This window comes from Gopherus evgoodei, chromosome 14, assembly GCF_007399415.2.
Source record: "Gopherus evgoodei ecotype Sinaloan lineage chromosome 14, rGopEvg1_v1.p, whole genome shotgun sequence".
Lineage (NCBI taxonomy): Eukaryota > Metazoa > Chordata > Testudines > Testudinidae > Gopherus > Gopherus evgoodei.
The window spans coordinates 24663043-24680146 of NC_044335.1; the positions used below are offsets into that span (position 1 = coordinate 24663043).

The following is a 17104-nucleotide window of genomic DNA, read 5'->3' on the forward strand; positions in this document are numbered from 1 at the left end:
AATGAGTTAGATGACATCATTTGTTCCCCCCCGCAACTGACTATGAGTGTACATTTACACCAGGTGCCTAGTTTTAGAGAATCCTTTGAAAATTTGGTCTTTATATCTTCAAAACGCTCCACAGGGAGTGATAATAGAGCTAGTTAAATGATCAAAAGGATGGAGAGATCTGAAAAAGGAGAAAGGTAATTGTTTTTCCAAATGGGACTGGAGAAAAGATGGAGAATCCAAGGTAGGTATGTCCAGGAAGGCTGTTAAAGACCACAGGAGCTGCAGAGAAGAAGGCTCTTGCACCTGCAGAAAAAGAAGAGGCTATTGCTAGATGAGTTTCCGAGGAGGGTAGAGGAATTGGATAGGGAAGAACCAAGTGCTGGATTAGATTTATGGAAAGGTTTTACAATTAAAATGACAGCAGTGGGATAACGTGATATTCACCTGGTTCATTTTTTCACCTCTTTGAGAACAGTGAATAATAGGAATACCTTTGACTTTGCTTTATATCTTTACCCAGCAGAGGAAAGCTTAAGACAAACCTTGAGTGCAGAATTTTAATGTGCAGATGTCCTCAGACAATTGTGATGCCCCAAATCATAGCCAACTGCCTTATAAGACAGTGCACGGCAAGGCATTTTTCTGCTTTGTGTTTAACAAAAAATTTTGAAAGAGGACAATGTTGCCAATGCACTAGACATAAATGAGAGAATAAGCATCAAATAACCATTCCTTCCACTAATCATCAGCAGGGTTTGAACTGCTGACTTTCAGCACAAAAGTTCAGATCTCCATACTTGAGCTAAAGTAGTAACTCCATTAGCTAATATCAGGCACATAGACTGTTTGCCTCCATGTGGACCTACCACTAGAAGGAGACGGTGCACACTCTGCACACTTGTAACATAACAAAGATACAATTGCACACTAATGCTAGTATCTTTCCCTCTCTAATTCCATTTGCTTTTATTTTAGCCTTCTGTGACTATTCAGAAATCAAGTTAGAGTAACCTCTGCACTTGACTGCACATGAGCAATCAGCTCAGTCTGTCCTCACAGGCTTCTGAAACATCTGGTTCATAGTAGGTAGGCTCAGAGGCTTTACACAGGCAATACCATAATCACTAACACTAGATCATCACATTGCATGGACACTCGTGTGTTCATAACTTGAAAGCTCTCATTATCCTTGTCAAAAAACCAATGCCCAAGAAGGCAGTGTTCAGGAATAAGGATTTTTGTGTTGAGCTTTTGATTACTAACATGTTTCCACCTATTGTAGTGTTTTTATGGGACTTTTTGGTAATTATTTTTAATGACCCGGCATACCTGTCTTGCTGCAACGTGCATGTATATGTTTATAATCATAATCTCTTGGTAACTATTAAGGGCCCAATTCTGCTCCTGCTGAAGTCACTGACAAAACTCCTGTTGACTTCAGTGGGCCCTAAAGTAGTAAACACCAAGCAGTTGTATAGTAATTATGTTACTATTCAGTGGTTGCCAAAAAGCCAACATTTGCCGAGCTATCACTTAGCTTTTTCATATTTTAAGTGTAAGGGAAAACTGGTATGTTCCATATATGTGCATGGTAACTAATACAAATACTGATCACTGAATTACACTCCCTGTTATTGTTACCCAGTACTTCCACCATGTGTGTTTCATTCACCAGTTTTGTCTTGTCTTAAAGTATGATTGTAAACTCTTTGAGGCCAGCATAGTCTTTTACTATGCCTGTAATGCATCTGGCACAATAGGCTGTACATCTCTAGAAAATATTGAAATACAAATAATACTTCATAGTTAAGGTAATTGTCCTATAATGAGCTTTTTTATTTAAAAGCTTCCTTAATATAGAGTTTCTTATATAAAGATTTCAGAGATTCATTTCCCCCATAAAATCATCACCGTTTTATAGATGGAAAGATGTTAAAGGAATAGGGAAGTTAAGTGACTTGCACAAGGCCTCAAAATAAGTCAGTGGCAGAACTACTAATAGAAACTAGGATCTTAACAGTTTTCAGTTTCTGAGACATCATCAACTTGTAAACAGGCTGATTTGACCTGGAGGTCATGGTAGAGAAATATAGGACCTCCCACAATGCAATTTTACCATGTTACTTTTTTGAGTTATAGCTGCACTGAGTGGAACTAGGCTATTCATATAACATATTTTCTGCATTTAATCGCTCTATGTTCTTTTTAGCTAAAGGCACTTGCATAAAACCTGGATCTTTGCACCTTATGGGATTCATCTGCTGCTGCTGCTTGTTCCCCACCCGAAATCCTAATGCTGTTTGTGGTATCTGCACTTCTTCCACAGCAAAAAATGGTGTTGTCCCAAACAGGAGTCTGATTTCAAGTGGGGAAGCAAGAAGGGGAGATAAGTAGCAGAAAAACTAATTTATAAGAAAGTCAATATCTTGTTTTCCTGAAAATGTCCCTAGTACTAATTAGTGGGTAGACTTAATACCAAAAATACAGACTATCTAGTTCTCTGTGTGTGTGTGTGTGTGACAGTACTATAGAGCTGAGTGTGAGATAACCTGGCTAATTCCCACATCTCCCTAAGCATCTTCTGGTCCAAAATTTATCTTACAGCTCACAAATGTTCAGCTTAGCTCAGGCCTAAACAGTGAAAGTTGCATCTCGGGTGTAGGAAGTGTAATCTAGTGATAAATGCTGGAGAATAAGAGTTGGGACTCCTGGCTTCTATCTCAGCTCTACTGTTGACATACTATATGACCTTAAGCCAAGATAAGACTTAACCTCTGTGTGGCTCTCCATGTGAAAATGTAGAAAATGAGGCCATTTTCACAGGAGTGGTGAGGCTTAACTAATTAGAGAGAGATTTTCAAAGCCATCTAGGAAATTTTGAGTCCAATTCCCATTTTTTTTTAAAGAGAAGTGGGTGTCCCAATCTTTTAAACAGCTTTGAAAATTCCACCCTTAATGCTTGTAAAGTATTTCAACATCTCAGATGAAAAATGCTAGCCAGGCTCCAAGAGTGGTTCATGTTATTTTGCCATAGGTCCGAAAACCAAAAACTAGTGGATAATTTACACATTGGTCTCTGTTCTGCCACAGCACCATCTATGCCTGAATACGACACGGACTCCCCCTTGAATGAAACAGACACTACCATCACAGTCATGTTGAAGCCTGCTCAATCCCGTGGAGCACCTGTCAGGTAAAAGGTTCCCTCTTCTCATTTCTCTCTGCCTTTTCTTTCCATGTCCCAAGCCACGCACACACCTGTCATTCATGTCTAAGAATGTGGCTGCTCTGGATGCATGCTCAATAAAAGGCAGCTGTGCTGTAGATTCTACCTCTCAGAACTCTTTACAAATAGCCTCACTTATTTGCATTCTGAAGTTAACCTTAGGAAGAGATTGATGACCCAGTGGCACTGGTTATTGACATTACAGTATCCCCTCCAGATATATTTGCAGAGTTGGAGCAACCATATGCAGAATCATGTACTGGGAAGTTGGGTCTTTAGCATCGCCTTGCCAAGGTTAACTAGTAAGAGTGTAGTTGTAAAAAAGGTCTTTTTGTATATTATGATTTTGTAAATAATGCTAGAAATACCCCAAGGACCCTTAAAACTTGTCTATGTCCTAGTTCAGCATCTGGACCCAACTAAACTCATGGCTTCATGTTATAATCTCAACCGCTGCTCCCAGTTCACCAGCTGAGATGAGCACAGATTCTGACCCCAACATCTGAGTGAGGTCAGATTTCAATGAGGCTTGGCCTATATTCCAGGTCTGCTGTTTTAGGCAAACTGAGATTCTGCTCACAAAGGTATTTGTGGGCAGGAAACCACACTCATGCCCTTGTTCTGGAGCTGGGACATTGCAGACCACATTTCCAGAAATCCCTGAGAAGGAGGAAACTTGCATTGGTGAGATGGGCAATGTTGGAATTTAGAGTGTGTGTTTGCAAATGGCATATTGCCTTTTAAAAAAGTGTGTTCTTTAAGGGAATTTCATGGTGTCAGCACAGAAGACTGAAGTTTTCTATTTAGCCTTTACTGATGGCAGTAGGACAAACTTCTCTAACTCCCCCACTGCATCATATTCTGGAGAAATCTCATTTAGTTCACTCTCCATGCCTACTTAGTCTTTGCCAAGGTTGCCTAAGATATGAGTTAGTGCTGCTTGTGATGGTGGCTGTTGTGATATTTGCCCAGAAAGAACTGAGCTAAACCCACCAAAACACTTCTCTCAGCCACCCAACTGCCATTAACTTCCCCTCTCCTCTCAGAACTGCCTTTGATCCGGAACTCTCACATGCCTGTTGTCATACTATTGAAAATAGACTCCGGGAGTAAAATTCCGAAAATGCCAGTCTCATTTTCTCAAGTGACTTTGGGCCCATAAGTCCCATTGACAGGCTGTTTTGAAAAGCTGATCCCATATCTGCTCCAACATAGCTAAACTCAATCAGTTTGCAAATTCTACAGTTAATTGGTTTAATTAAATGTATTTTATGAATCGGTGGTCAAGTCTATAATGAGTAGCAATTTACCCTGACAAACTCTTTGATACTCCTAAGTGAAAGACCCAGTTAGACTTAGGGCAGATCCTTCTTTATATTTCACTTGTTGATCTGGTCACCACTAACCTTTCCAATTTTCCAGTGGTACCCATTTTAAAGTTCTAACTCTCATTTCTTGTACTCCCAACATGACTAGAATTAAGATCCCATTATCTGAATCCCTTAGAAAGGTTGCTATGCTGGAGGAGAGCGGTAAATGTTCACAGTTTGGGGGGGGTTTATTCAGGGGAACTTTCCTATGTTTCGTTTTCCCTCCTGCTGCCTGAAGAGTGTTGCTATTTTGTCTTTTTATTGAACAGCCTTGCAATTTTTTCTAAAGCCCAATTCACTACATTTTTACCACATGCTGTGAATAATGTCTTTTTTTCAGAAAATAAGTCCATTATGAAAATTTTCCCATGGCATTTCTATGAATTTTCAGTCAGGTTTCTATTATATTGTAGTCTCTATTATACATTCATTTGCAATGAGAAAAATATTTACATGCTACACCTAAGTGATAGGCTTACCTGCTGTAATGACCCTCATTTTCTTGACTTATAGATCGGTGTAAGAAAAGGGGAATGGAGATGAGTACTTGGGGAGATTCTAGCTTTGTATTAACTTTTGGAGGCAGGCTGGGTGTGAGCATCTTTCAGTGCTTAGCCATGTGTACCTCTGTGTGTGTGTTTCCTGCTTGAAAGGTATTTTCAGTACAATAAGGAATTGGAACTTACAGGAGAGCTGTTGTAAACAATTTTAGAACAAAGACTGTCTCTTCCTGTGTGTATGTACAGCACCTAGCACAGCAGGGCCCTGATCTCATTTGGGGCCCCTATTGTTTATTTGCCTGCCAATAGTGCCTAATCAAATGAAATGCTGCTGTTTAATAATTTGGGGTTTGATTGTGCCAGACTTCTGCATTGGGGTATAAGGATCCTTCCCTTCCTGCACCTGCAGCACAATCACATTCCTGTTGTTTGGAAGGCACAAGGTGCATGCGAAGCTTGTCCAAAGGAGCAGAGTTATGGGCTTACTTCTTCCCTAGTCAGTGAGGCAGTCTGAGTGGATCCTGTGCCATGTAGCAGGCTGGCAAGGTGGCTATGCTCGTTGGCTCTCCATTAGGCGTTGTGCCACCTACCCAAGTCACAATGCCTCCTGGAACACCCACCCCTTACCAGAATGGTCCTTAAAAGCATAACTACCTGGGTTAGGAAGAAACTTCCCCTAAGTGGCGGTAACTCATAATGGTGCATAATGAGGTTCCATTCACCTTTCTCTGAAGCTTCTGGTAACGACTACTTCCAGAGCACAGGAATAGATGATTGATTGGTTGATCCAGTATGATAGTTTTTTACTGTGCCTTTTATATATAGGCCCTTTTCTCCAGGTTTAAACATTTCTATTACAATATTTTTCTATTGTGGCGGTATAAGTAGTATCTACACAGTTATGGTTACAGACATAATCATTCTTATTTTCATTGCCTCTCTGGCTTTTGAGAGGAAGCATATGAGTATATAATTAAAACTAATGCATGCATACAATACAGCCGCATAAATTACTCTGTATTTAAGTCTGTCTGCTGTAGTTTATCTGGGGTATAGACAATACAGTGTAGCATAAAGAGTCATACTTAAGTTATTGCTGTAGGATATTTTAAACAAGGGTTCATTGTATATCAGTTTCATTTAGAATTAAACTAAACTAAACCCAAGTCACTTTCAATATTAGGACATGATTGATGTCCGGTGTTGCTGTATTTTTCTTCACAGTGAGTAGCTAAAGGGAGGTTGTTTAGCAGGCACAAAAGCTTGAACTTTTCAGTACTCACGATCTGTAGCTAGCAATAACAGAGACAAGGTGCTCTGATACTATGAAATGAGGACACTGTAAAAACTTAGATAATATTTTTGAAGAATTTCTCAAAATGGCAGCAATTATGAAGTATCTATGTTGCCCCAGAAGCCCAAGCCAGCAGCCTTAAAATGTTGGATCAGTTGAGATCCAGGAGAATCCTTTGAAAATGCTGCCTGCAAACATCTCAGGGTATGTCTACATCTACAATTTTGCAGCGCTGGTTGTTACAGTTGTATTAGTACAGCTGTATAGGGCCAGCGCTGCAGAGTGGTCACACAGCAACCAGCGCTGCAAGTGGTGTTAGATGTGGCCACACTGCAGCGCTGTTGGGCGGCTTCAAGGGGGGTTAGGGGAACGCGAGAGCAAACCGCGGGGAAGCAGGTCTCCTTCCCCGTGGTTTGCTCCAGTGTTCCCCGAACACCCCCCGCCCCCAAGCAGGTCTCCTTCCCTGCGGTTTGTTCTTGCGTTCCCCGAACCCCCGTGCAAGCAGGTCTCCTTCCCACCGGTTTGCTCCGGTGTTCCCCGAACCCCCCTGCAAGCAGGTCTCCTTCCCAGCGGTTTGCTCCGGTGTTCCCCGAACCCCCGTGCAAGCAGATCTCCTTCCCCGCGGTGTGCTGTCGCGTTCCCCGAACCCCCCTGCAAACCGCGGGGAAGGAGATCTGCTTGCACGGGGGTTAGGGGAACGCGAGAGCAAACCGCGGGGAAGGAGACCTGCTTGATTACCAGAGAGGCTTCCTCTGGTATGCTGGGATACCTGTTTATTCCACGGAGGTCAAGAAAAACGCTGGTGAGTGTTTACACCTGATGACCAGCGCTGGATCACCAGCGCTGGATCCTCTACACCCGAGTTTCAACGAGTGTACGGCCAGCGCTGCAAACAGGGAGTTGCAGTGCTGGTGATGCCCTGCAGATGTGTACACCTCCTAAGTTGCAGCGCTATAACTCCCTCACCAGTGCTGCAACTTTGTGGTGTAGACAAGGCCATAGTGACACAAAGTGTCAGGAGTTACAGGAGATAGTGCTACACAAGAAGCGCCGGGCTCCATGCAAAGCTTCTGCTGGTTGGAATTGTATTGGTTTGATCAGCTTTCTATCTGAAAGGCATCAGTGAAGAAGCAAGAGACTCCTGGGGAAGGAAATGGAGAACATTAAGTCAGCTGAAACCAAAATTAAAAATTCTTCCTCCTAATCTTTAATTCTTGAGTCCTGATGTCACCCCTCTTGGGATTTAACAACAACAACAAAAAATAATCTTACAGTAATGAGAGGCAAGGAGAAAACCTCTGGGAGCTGCAGCTCAGGGTCGGCAAAGGAACTACTTTTTGTGTTGGTGTTTTCCCTAAGTTTAATGTTGAAGAATGAAACTTTGGCCTGAAAAATATTTGAGTTATGACAGAGTGTTCTTCCTGGGCTGGGCAGCCTACACTACCCCTAGGAGTTGCAGGGTCCTTCCACCTCTATACTTATTTGAACCTCTGCTGAGTAAAGCTGAGTCAATAACTCTTACCGAATAATCTAGCTGACATATTTAGACATTCTATTGGTGAATTTTCCAGGAGCAGCCTATGACTATCTTGATCTCAGTCTGTCCTTGAAATTATTCCTAGGAACAGGGACAGTGCAACCATTTAGGCAAACTAGGCGGCCGCCTAGGGCACCTAGTGGTTGGGGGCGCCTAAAAGTCCCCTCAGGCGAGGAGGTGGAGTGGAGGTGAGCGGGGGGGGGGCGCACAGGGGAACAGCTCCCCACCCCAGCTTACCTCCACTCTGCCTTCTCCGCTGAGCACACAGCCCAGCTCTAAGTCTCCTCCAATCAGCGCTGCAAGCCTGGGTGGGGAGGAGAATTAGAGCAGCCCCAGCGTGCTCAGTGGAGGAGGCGGAGCTGAGGTGAGCTGGGGCAGGCTACCCAGGCAGGGTTAGCTGCCGGGGGGGGGGGAAAGTCTCCCCAGGCAGGGTTAGCTGCTAGGGGAGCAGGGGGAAGGGGGGAAGTCTCCCCAGGCAGGGTTAGTTGCCGTGGGGGCTCGGGGTGGAGAGGGGTTAGCTGTTGTGGTGGGGGGGGTAGCTGCTGCGGGGGGGGGCTCCCCAGGTCAGATGCTGAGTTTGCTGCCATGGGGGGAGCAGGGTTAGCTGGGTGGGGGGTGCAAGGTGGAAGTTTCGCCTAGGGTGCGAAACTTCCTTGCACTGGCCCTGCCTAAATTCTACATCTTTGAAATGTCCACAAGAAGTTTCTTCGAGAGTTGGCTGTTTCAAAGTTAAGCGGGGTTGTTAATTTTTGGCTGGAGGCATAGATCGCTTAGTGGTATTTCTCTTCAGTGACTGGGGAACTTGAAAACCTCTCTCAGGCCATATTCCTCTCCCCTGGTCCATGCACCTCTGTCTCTTCTTTGATTCTCAGACCATAACTCCCCGTCACTATTCTTATATTACTTTCACTTTCAAACCATCCTTTTCTCAGTCCACTCTCTTCTCTCTGTCTCACAGACTCTTGAGAACAGAGGTCTTCAAGTGCTGGTTGGCAAGTGTTGGTGTTAGGATCTTGTTCTGGTAGCTGCTCACTTTCTCTGTTGTTTTTGTCACTGGTGTTCTTTTTCATCTACCTGTATTTCTAATGCACCGTGTGTATTTCTGTTTTCATGGAACACTGTTTGCAGGCCTGATCAGCTTGATTCTGGCGTGAGGGAAGAATGAAATGAATAAAGAAAGAGGTATAAAGCTAAGAGTTTTACTGGAGTTCTCTTTTTTTATCCCAGTTGGTGGTTTTGGCACATATATCATGGCAGCTGCACAGCAACCTGTGCTATTCAGTTCATTGCCTTTAGACTTCTTAATGGATTTTTACTGGCTACATGTGAGCTTGTCTGTCCTTTATGTTGATAATGAATTCATTAATTTCATGCAAAAGGGTTGCAATTTATTGTTTTTAAAGTGACAGAGCCCTTGCATAGCTAAACACATTACACCTCTTATAAATGCTTGAAAATAAATAAGAGAATCAAAGATAATTGACACAGCAATGTTTAAATCATGCTCCTAGTAGTCTTGATGACTCAGTTGTGGTACAGCAATAGGCACATACATGCCTTGTCTTACAGAGTTCTGGTTGGCTTTTTGTAAGCTAGTATTCAAACGCAGAGTGTATGCATCACATGACTTAGTTGATGGAGGGGAAATAGTTATCATACTAGATCTATTAGCTTTATATTATCTAATAATAAATAAACATTATCAATTTTGTCCGTATTTAACAACATTTCTCATAATACACCTTAGGAAACGTATTCTGAACTCACGTGAGCTGGGTTTCTCCTGCATAGTGTTCTGCTTAATTTAGGAAAGAGTTTGAGGGTAAACTAACAGGAGGTGTTTTCTGCTAAACACAGGCAAGATTTGTTTGTTTGCTTTTTCTTTAATGTTTTTGTGAATTTGAGTGCTGGTGAAAAGTGTCAGCTACAGAGACTGATCTCATCTTTGTAACACCAGAAAAGATACAGCACAGGCAGAAGCATTACAAGCTTCCCTAAGCCATCCCATTAATGTGCCTTAACCCTGATGAATAGAGCTGCAAGCCTTGGTCATAGGCTCCTATCTCTGCTGTTGTCATAATGGGGCTGTTTTTTAAATTATACCAGATGATTTTATCACCAGTAAAAAGATATGTAATTATCAGAATAATTAAATGTTATGCTTCAGGGCACAAGGGGATCACTGTAAGGGTCAGGAAGAACTATTTAATCCTTTGTGTATATACAGGCTTGGCAGAACTTGATTTTTATTTTTTGTCAGTTCAATGGATAATATTGATGTTTATTTTTAATCACTTGTTTCATTATTTTTCTATTCAATTTTTCACAATTGTGCATGTCATCTCTTCCGTAGGGAGTTATGAATGTGGTTAGAAAATCAGAGTGAGAAGTTAGGAATTTTTATACATACACATAGATAGATAGATACGTAGATATTACAATATTTTAACAATTAAATCAATGGTTCACCACCAGGGTACATGTACCCCTGGGGCTATGCAAAGGTCTTCCAGGAGGTACATCAACACATCTAGATATTTGCCTAGTTTTACAACAAGCTACATAAAAACAACAAATGAAGTCAGTATAAATTAAAATTTCATACAGACACTGATGTGTTTATACTGCGGTATATACTATACACTGAAGAGTAAGTACAATATTTATATTCCAAGTGATTTATTTTATAATTATATGGCACAAATGAGAAAGTAAGCAATTTTTCAGTAGTATTGTGCTGTGACACTTTTGTATTTTGATGTCTGATTTTGTAAGCTAGTAGTTTTTAAGTGAGGTATAACTTGGGGCAGGGTCGGCTTTAGGAAGTGTGGGGCCCAATTCGAATATTTTCGGCGGGACCTCGGCAGGGATGTCTTAAAAAAAAAACATGTAAAAAAAAAGGTTTTCATTTCTTAGCAACTGGTTCCCTATAAAAGTTCTGATTTAAGGGCTGTGCCACAGTAAGTATTTTTTGTACCAATAGGGATACCGTACATCCGTATTTTCTTCCTGGATGGCGATTTAAGAACCAAAAAGCCTGACATGTCCGGGAAAATACAGATGTATGTTAACCTTACCTAAAGTTCTTTTTTAAAAAGATGGGCCTGAACTAGAAATAAGCTCCGTTTCACATGTGTGGGTCCCCGCCACTCCCTGGAGGTGTGCACATGTGTGGGTCCCAGCTGCTCCCTCATTGAAGCAGGTGTGCAGGGTTACTGCCCTGAGAACTGCAGGGCACTGCTGGACATGGGGCTGGCTGGAGGTGGGGCAGACTGGAGGTAGGGTCTGGCTGCAGGCAAGGCAAGGCGTGTAGGGCAGGCTGGAGATAGTGGGGTGGGCTGGCTGGCTTCAGGCAGGGTCACAGAGGGGTGCAGCATAGGTTGGCAGGGCTGGAGACAGGAGTGCGGAACTGGCTGGTTTCAGGCATGGGGTTGCGGCAGGGGTTGGCTGGAGACAGGGCAGGGGGTGCAGGCAGGGCAGGGGGTGTGGCAGGGGCTGGCTGGAGACAGGGCAGAGGGTGCGGGGCTAGCTGAAGACGGGCTGACTGTGGGCAGGGCAGGGGATGCGGGGCTAGCTGAAGACAGGGGCTGGCTGCAGGCAGGGCAAGAGTTGTGGGGCAGGCTGGAGACAGTGGGGTGTGGGGTGGGCTGGCTGGCTTCAGGCAGGGACACGGGGTTGCGGCATAGGTTGGCAGGGCTGGAGACAGAGGAGTGCAGGACTGGCTGGCGTCAGGCGGGGAGTGTGGCAGGGATTGGCTGGAGACAGGGCAGGGGGTGTGGCAGGGGCTGGCTGGAGACAGGGCAGGGGGTGCGGGGCTAGCTGAAGACCGGGGCTGGCTGCGGGCAGGGCAGGGGGTGCGGGGCTAGCTGAAGACAGGGGCTGGCTTCTGGCAGGGCAGGGGGTGCGGGGCTGGCTGGAAACAGGGCAAGGGGTGTGGGGCTGGCTGCAGGCAGGGCCTGATGCTAGGGCTGGCTCTACTGTTTTTGCCTCCCCAAGCAACGTGACGTATTGCCGCCACTGAGGGTGGGGGCAGTCCGTGTGCCGTTAGGGTGGCATGCGCGTTTCCGCGGCGGCAACAATTCAGCAGGACTTCTGTCTTCAGCCAGAAGACAGAAGCTGCGCTGCCATGGACAGCTGAACATAGAAGCTGCTGCCAAATTGCTGCCGCTGTGAAATCACACATGCCGTCCTAACAAGGCCTGCCCCCGCCATTCGTGGTGGCAATTTGGCACACTGCTTGGGGGCAAAAACACACGGACTGCTGCCCCTTGCAGATTGCCACCCCAAGCACCTGCTTGGAATGCGGGTGCCTGGAGCCGGCTCTGGCTGGTGCGGGGCTGGAGGCAAGGCAGGGGATGCGGGGCTGGCTGGAAACAGGGGCTGGCTGCGGGCAGGGCAGCGGGGGTGTGAGGCTGGTGTGGGCTGAGAGTGCAGCAGGGGCTGGCTGTAGGTAGAGGGTGCAGGTACAGGGGGTACAGCCCCACTCTGTACAGTGGACTGCCACCTCCTTCTCCTCCCTCTCCCACCAGGGCAGCAGCAGCAGCCCAGGGCTCGGGGACAATTTAAAGGGCCCGGGGCTCCCCTGCTTCCCCTGCCCCGGTCCTTTAAATAGCCACAGGAGCCCTGGGGAAGCGGCGGGACTCCAGTGGCTATTTAAAGGGCTGAAGCAGTAGAAGCAATCGGAGCCCTGGACTTTTTAAATAGCCCCCAGAGCCCTACAGCCCTACCCCAGGGCTCCAGCAGTGGGGTTCTGGTGGCAATTTAAAGGGCCTGTGGGCTGTACAACCTGGGTTAAAATTTCACACTGATGACAAGTGAAATAATTGTGATGCTCTCAAGCCTGGAGGCAAAAATCATTGCAAACAATGGAAGGATTCCCATCGCCTATTGTGGTCCTTTAGCCCTTGGCAGATATTCCCATCTCAGAAATGGTGCATAGGCTTGATACAACAGGCAGATTCTGCTTTAAAGCAAGAAACAGGGCTACAACTAGATATGGGGTGTGGGCTTTATTCTGAGCTACCTTGAGTTCCTCTGACCCCAGGCAGGTGAGAGCGGACACTGTGATAACAGCAGGTGCCCCCTCAATGTCTGTTAGTAGCACATGAATGCAAATGAAAGGGAAGACGAGTAAGCTTTGCTCTGCTCTGTTGTAGATTTTTAAAATGTCAGGACTTGCTTATGCCACAGGTCTATAAATTCTGGAAACACGTTAATGCTCCCATGATTAAAATTATAGAGGACATAATTAAAAAAAGCATAAACACAACTGAAGAATTCCTAATTCTAGTTTGCTTTGAGGTGTTAATTTCCTCCACAATGAATGTGTAATTTTTTGGAACCAGTAAAAGAGGGCTGTTCTACCGGTGCGTGGCTGGAGGTGGAATGAGGGGATTATCATAAACACACTCAGACAATACAAAAGGAAGCCTCAGCAGCCATGACACCATTTCAGATGCCTGTCCTCCCTCTGCAGCACATCTTGAGAGCAAAGGGGAGAGTTGGTGGAGAGATGACGAATGAGAAAGGGCTGATTTAATTAAAAGGAGATACCGTACCAGTGAGAAAGTAAAGAGGGGAGAAAATAGGGTAATGCGCAGAAGGTGCAAGCAGAAAAGGCAATATCATGAGTGCTGAGGAAAGAGAACAAAAGGCAATGGATGCGTGGGGAGGGCCACTGGATCAGCCAGGAATGAAGCTGGGTGTGACTTCCCTCAGTGCCAGCCAGCAAACATCCCTGAGCAGCTGGAGAAGTTGATATTGGTGCAAGATGCTGTTTCCCTCAAAAGGGTGAATATTCTGTCCTGAGTTCTCCCTTGTGCGAAAATAGGCTGGACATGGCGGGGCCACAATCAAGCACTGGGAGCCAAGTCCGGCTTCCTGCTTTTGAAGTCGCCCTAGCCTTGGTGCGTGTTAGACCAGACTGGGAACGCCTATATGCCAGTTGAGAATTGGCAGAGTGCAGGCATGCACTGTCCTGCCCCCAGTGGTCCTTCTTTGACCCCTGGCACACCCACTCCTGCCAGTGTGTAGGAGCCAGCTACGCCAGCTGAGAGCTCCCGACTGCAGGAGAATTCATAGCTGGCCAGCTGCAGCGAGATGGCAGGGTAATTTTGCACTGTCTGGACAGTGCAAAGTGGCCCAAAAGGGGTAGGTAATCTAGCATGATGTTCCCAGCACTCCTAGCCCCCGCACATCCTGGGAAAAAATGGCTGGGATCAATAAGCCTACAGGATATTTTACCACGGCCTGCCAAGGGATTATGCAATTGCGGGGCTTTGACATCATCTGCCTGCTCCTGGTCCAGTTACCAAATGGTGAGAGTCCATATCTCCTTTATAGCTTTGCCCTTTTCAGAAACGTGGCTTATGCTGAGCATTGTCAATAGAGGGGCAGGGGATTCAGTGGGCTGTGGAGATGGAACTCCTTCCCTCTCCCAGGTGGTCCCTGCCACTCTGTTTTGAAGCATGTCGATGGGACAATTGTGGGCAGTATCTTACAATATATCTGGCCATGATGTACCTGTTCTGTGGGTAGAAACCTTCATTGTATTATGTTATCGATCTCGTGCTCTTCTCGGGCATTAAGTTAACTAAATTCTTGTAAAATAGTAAATGCTTTTTTACGCAGCTCCAACTCTGTACAGTGGAGAGGGGAAGGAGGAGTGGGAGTTCTTAAATACAGACCAGATTCTCTGCTGCTGTAACGCTGCATTGTTTAACTGAAGCCTTTGGAGCTACCCCAGTTTACACAGGCTGACAATAGGGCTCTATGTATCCATACCTTTGCCTATCCCACTGTTTTTATGAAGAGGATTGAAGAGCTTAGGTGCGGCAGCCCCAGAATCGTGCCCCGTCTCTCAAAATACAACCAGGGTCTCTTCTTGTCCTGTGCCTTGCTTAAAGAACAACATGGCTCCTGTTGTCCTTGAAACTTACTTCTTGTCTTGAAAGAAACCACTGAGCATGCCAACAAGACCCTGGACAGTGACACCTACCTAATGCTAAGTGACATTAACAGTTTTTCTTTGCTTTTGTTTATTTGTTTTTGCAGATTAAACAGATGGCAGGTGGTTCAGGAGGGAAAACACACCTCTGAAGCCAGTAACATTAGCTCCTGTCATAGTGAAAGCCATATCTGTCTGCAGTCATTATCTTTAATCTGCCAGCATGGAACAACATTGAACTGGAGAGATAGGGACCAAGCTTTCCACTGGGGAATATCAGCTATTATATCTAATTCGTGTTGCAAGCCAGGTCAGGCTTTGGATATGGCTAAGACAAAGGAGTGTACAGTTTTGAAATGCCCTCTGTTGGGTTTCTTTCCAGGCACGATGCATATATAATCCAAGTAAAAGAAATATGTTCATAGCTTCCTGCTCAGTCTCCCAACCAGGTTCCTTTCTGGAACCAGCTCATGTTTTCTGAATTTAGGTTTTTCTTTGCCATCCACAGACATTACCCTAGTTATAAGGTCTTCCAAACACAATTTGGAAATGTTGCAGTTGTAAAGTTCTGACTATAACTATCCACCCTGATGAGAGCTCAATCACCAGCTATTGTAAAAATTAGCGATGAGTAAAACACAAGAGATTTGGAGGATTGCTTTAAGAACCCAAATACATGAATGTTTGTTCAGACCCACAGAGTCTGCCAAACGACACTGGGGATGCCATAAAGAGGGGGATGCTTTCCTTGTGAGGTTTCCCATACTTCTTGCTTCCATTTGGGTTGAGGATGCAGCCTTTCCCATGGTGGGTCATTAGTTCCACTGCCTGTCCTCACTGAAACCAGAGGGTGCCAATTTGTTGTAACTCTCACAAGAGAAAGAAAAAAGGAAGCATCTGAACTTAATTCACAAAAAATGTTCAGGGTTTGGGTTTTAGCTTTAGCTGCATGCCTTTTTTTTTTTAATCTGAACCCATCTCTGGAAACAGTGGAACAATAAAATATCCCATAAAAGCAACAGACCATGTCAAGAAGTACGGCTCGATCAAATGCACACACTTCATGGGACAATTTTGAAGGTCATTGACCCTGCTGCTCATGATGCACACAAGGCATCTATCTGCTACATTTAGGTATGATTACTCACATAATGCAGTTAATGGTGTCTGGAGGAAAATACCAGTTGGCTATTACTTGTATAGAGAGACAATTTAAGAAAGAGACCGAGCCCTGGCATGTTTTAACTGTGATATTTGGCAAGTTCTCCCATAAGTAGCTACTGCTGGTTATTTTGCCAGGGTTCTAAGGAGAGTCGCCTTCATAGTGGTGTGGTGGATGAGCAACACATAAGCAAAAAGAACAGGAGTACTTGTGGCATCCTAGAGACTAACAAATTTATTTCAGCATGAACTTTCATGAGCTACAGCTCACTTCTTCGGATGCATAGCATTCTGTGCATCCGAAGAAGTGAGCTGTAGCTCATGAAAGCTCATGCTGAAATAAATGTTAGTCTCTAAGGTGCCACAAGTACTCCTGTTCTTTTTGCGGATACAGACTAACATGGCTGCTACTCTGAAACACATAGGCAGACTGTTCCAGGTGGATTTTGTGGAAGTCACTGTTTTGCTCTGGAATGTCTCCAGAATGTTGTGTCTCCCTGCCTGTGAAAGACCAGGCAGTCATTATTTGCCCTCCCTTCATCTCCCTGTGGAATATACCCTTGGATAATGTCCAGGGGAAGTTGCACAATCCCACTATATCCCAGCATGTACCTGCTGGTTTTATTGTTAGTGAGTATTGCTCGGTGTACTCAGTCTAGAAGACTCCCAGCTGCATTAGAGAGGCAGTGTTCTCTGGTAGTTGGGGCTGGGATATAGGGGCCGAGAATACTGGGTTCCTTTTCAAATTCCATCAGTGATATACTGCGTGATCTTAGGTAAATCACTCGTAACTATAACTTCCCTGTGCCTGACTTTACCCATCCATATAATGGGGATAATACCTATTGTGCCTGGCAGAGGTGCAAGGATTAATTAGCGTGTGTTCTTTTTCTATTCAGGTTCTCTTACTGTCTCATGACCCTGGTATGCGAGCACCTTGAGGTCATTGATGAAGGGCAAATTATCACTTTTATTGTAAACACAGAGCAGGTAGTTTTTGACAGATTCCTGCATTTTAGAGAGACAAGGCAGGTGAGGTAATATCTTTTATTGGAGGAACCTGTGTTGGTGAAGGAGAC

General features: G+C 44.9%; 1 protein-coding gene across 6 annotated transcripts in view; it reads left to right on the forward strand.

Moving 5' to 3' along the window:
• Positions 1–17104, forward strand: part of PTPRT (protein tyrosine phosphatase receptor type T) — a 739839-nt gene that overhangs the window by 559051 nt on the left and 163684 nt on the right. For all 6 annotated transcript variants that reach the window (XM_030533365.1, XM_030533367.1, XM_030533369.1 and 3 more), the window contains exon 11: positions 3082–3184. In XM_030533365.1, the coding sequence (XP_030389225.1) occupies positions 3082–3184 (103 nt within the window). The remainder of the gene's footprint in view (positions 1–3081; positions 3185–17104) is intronic.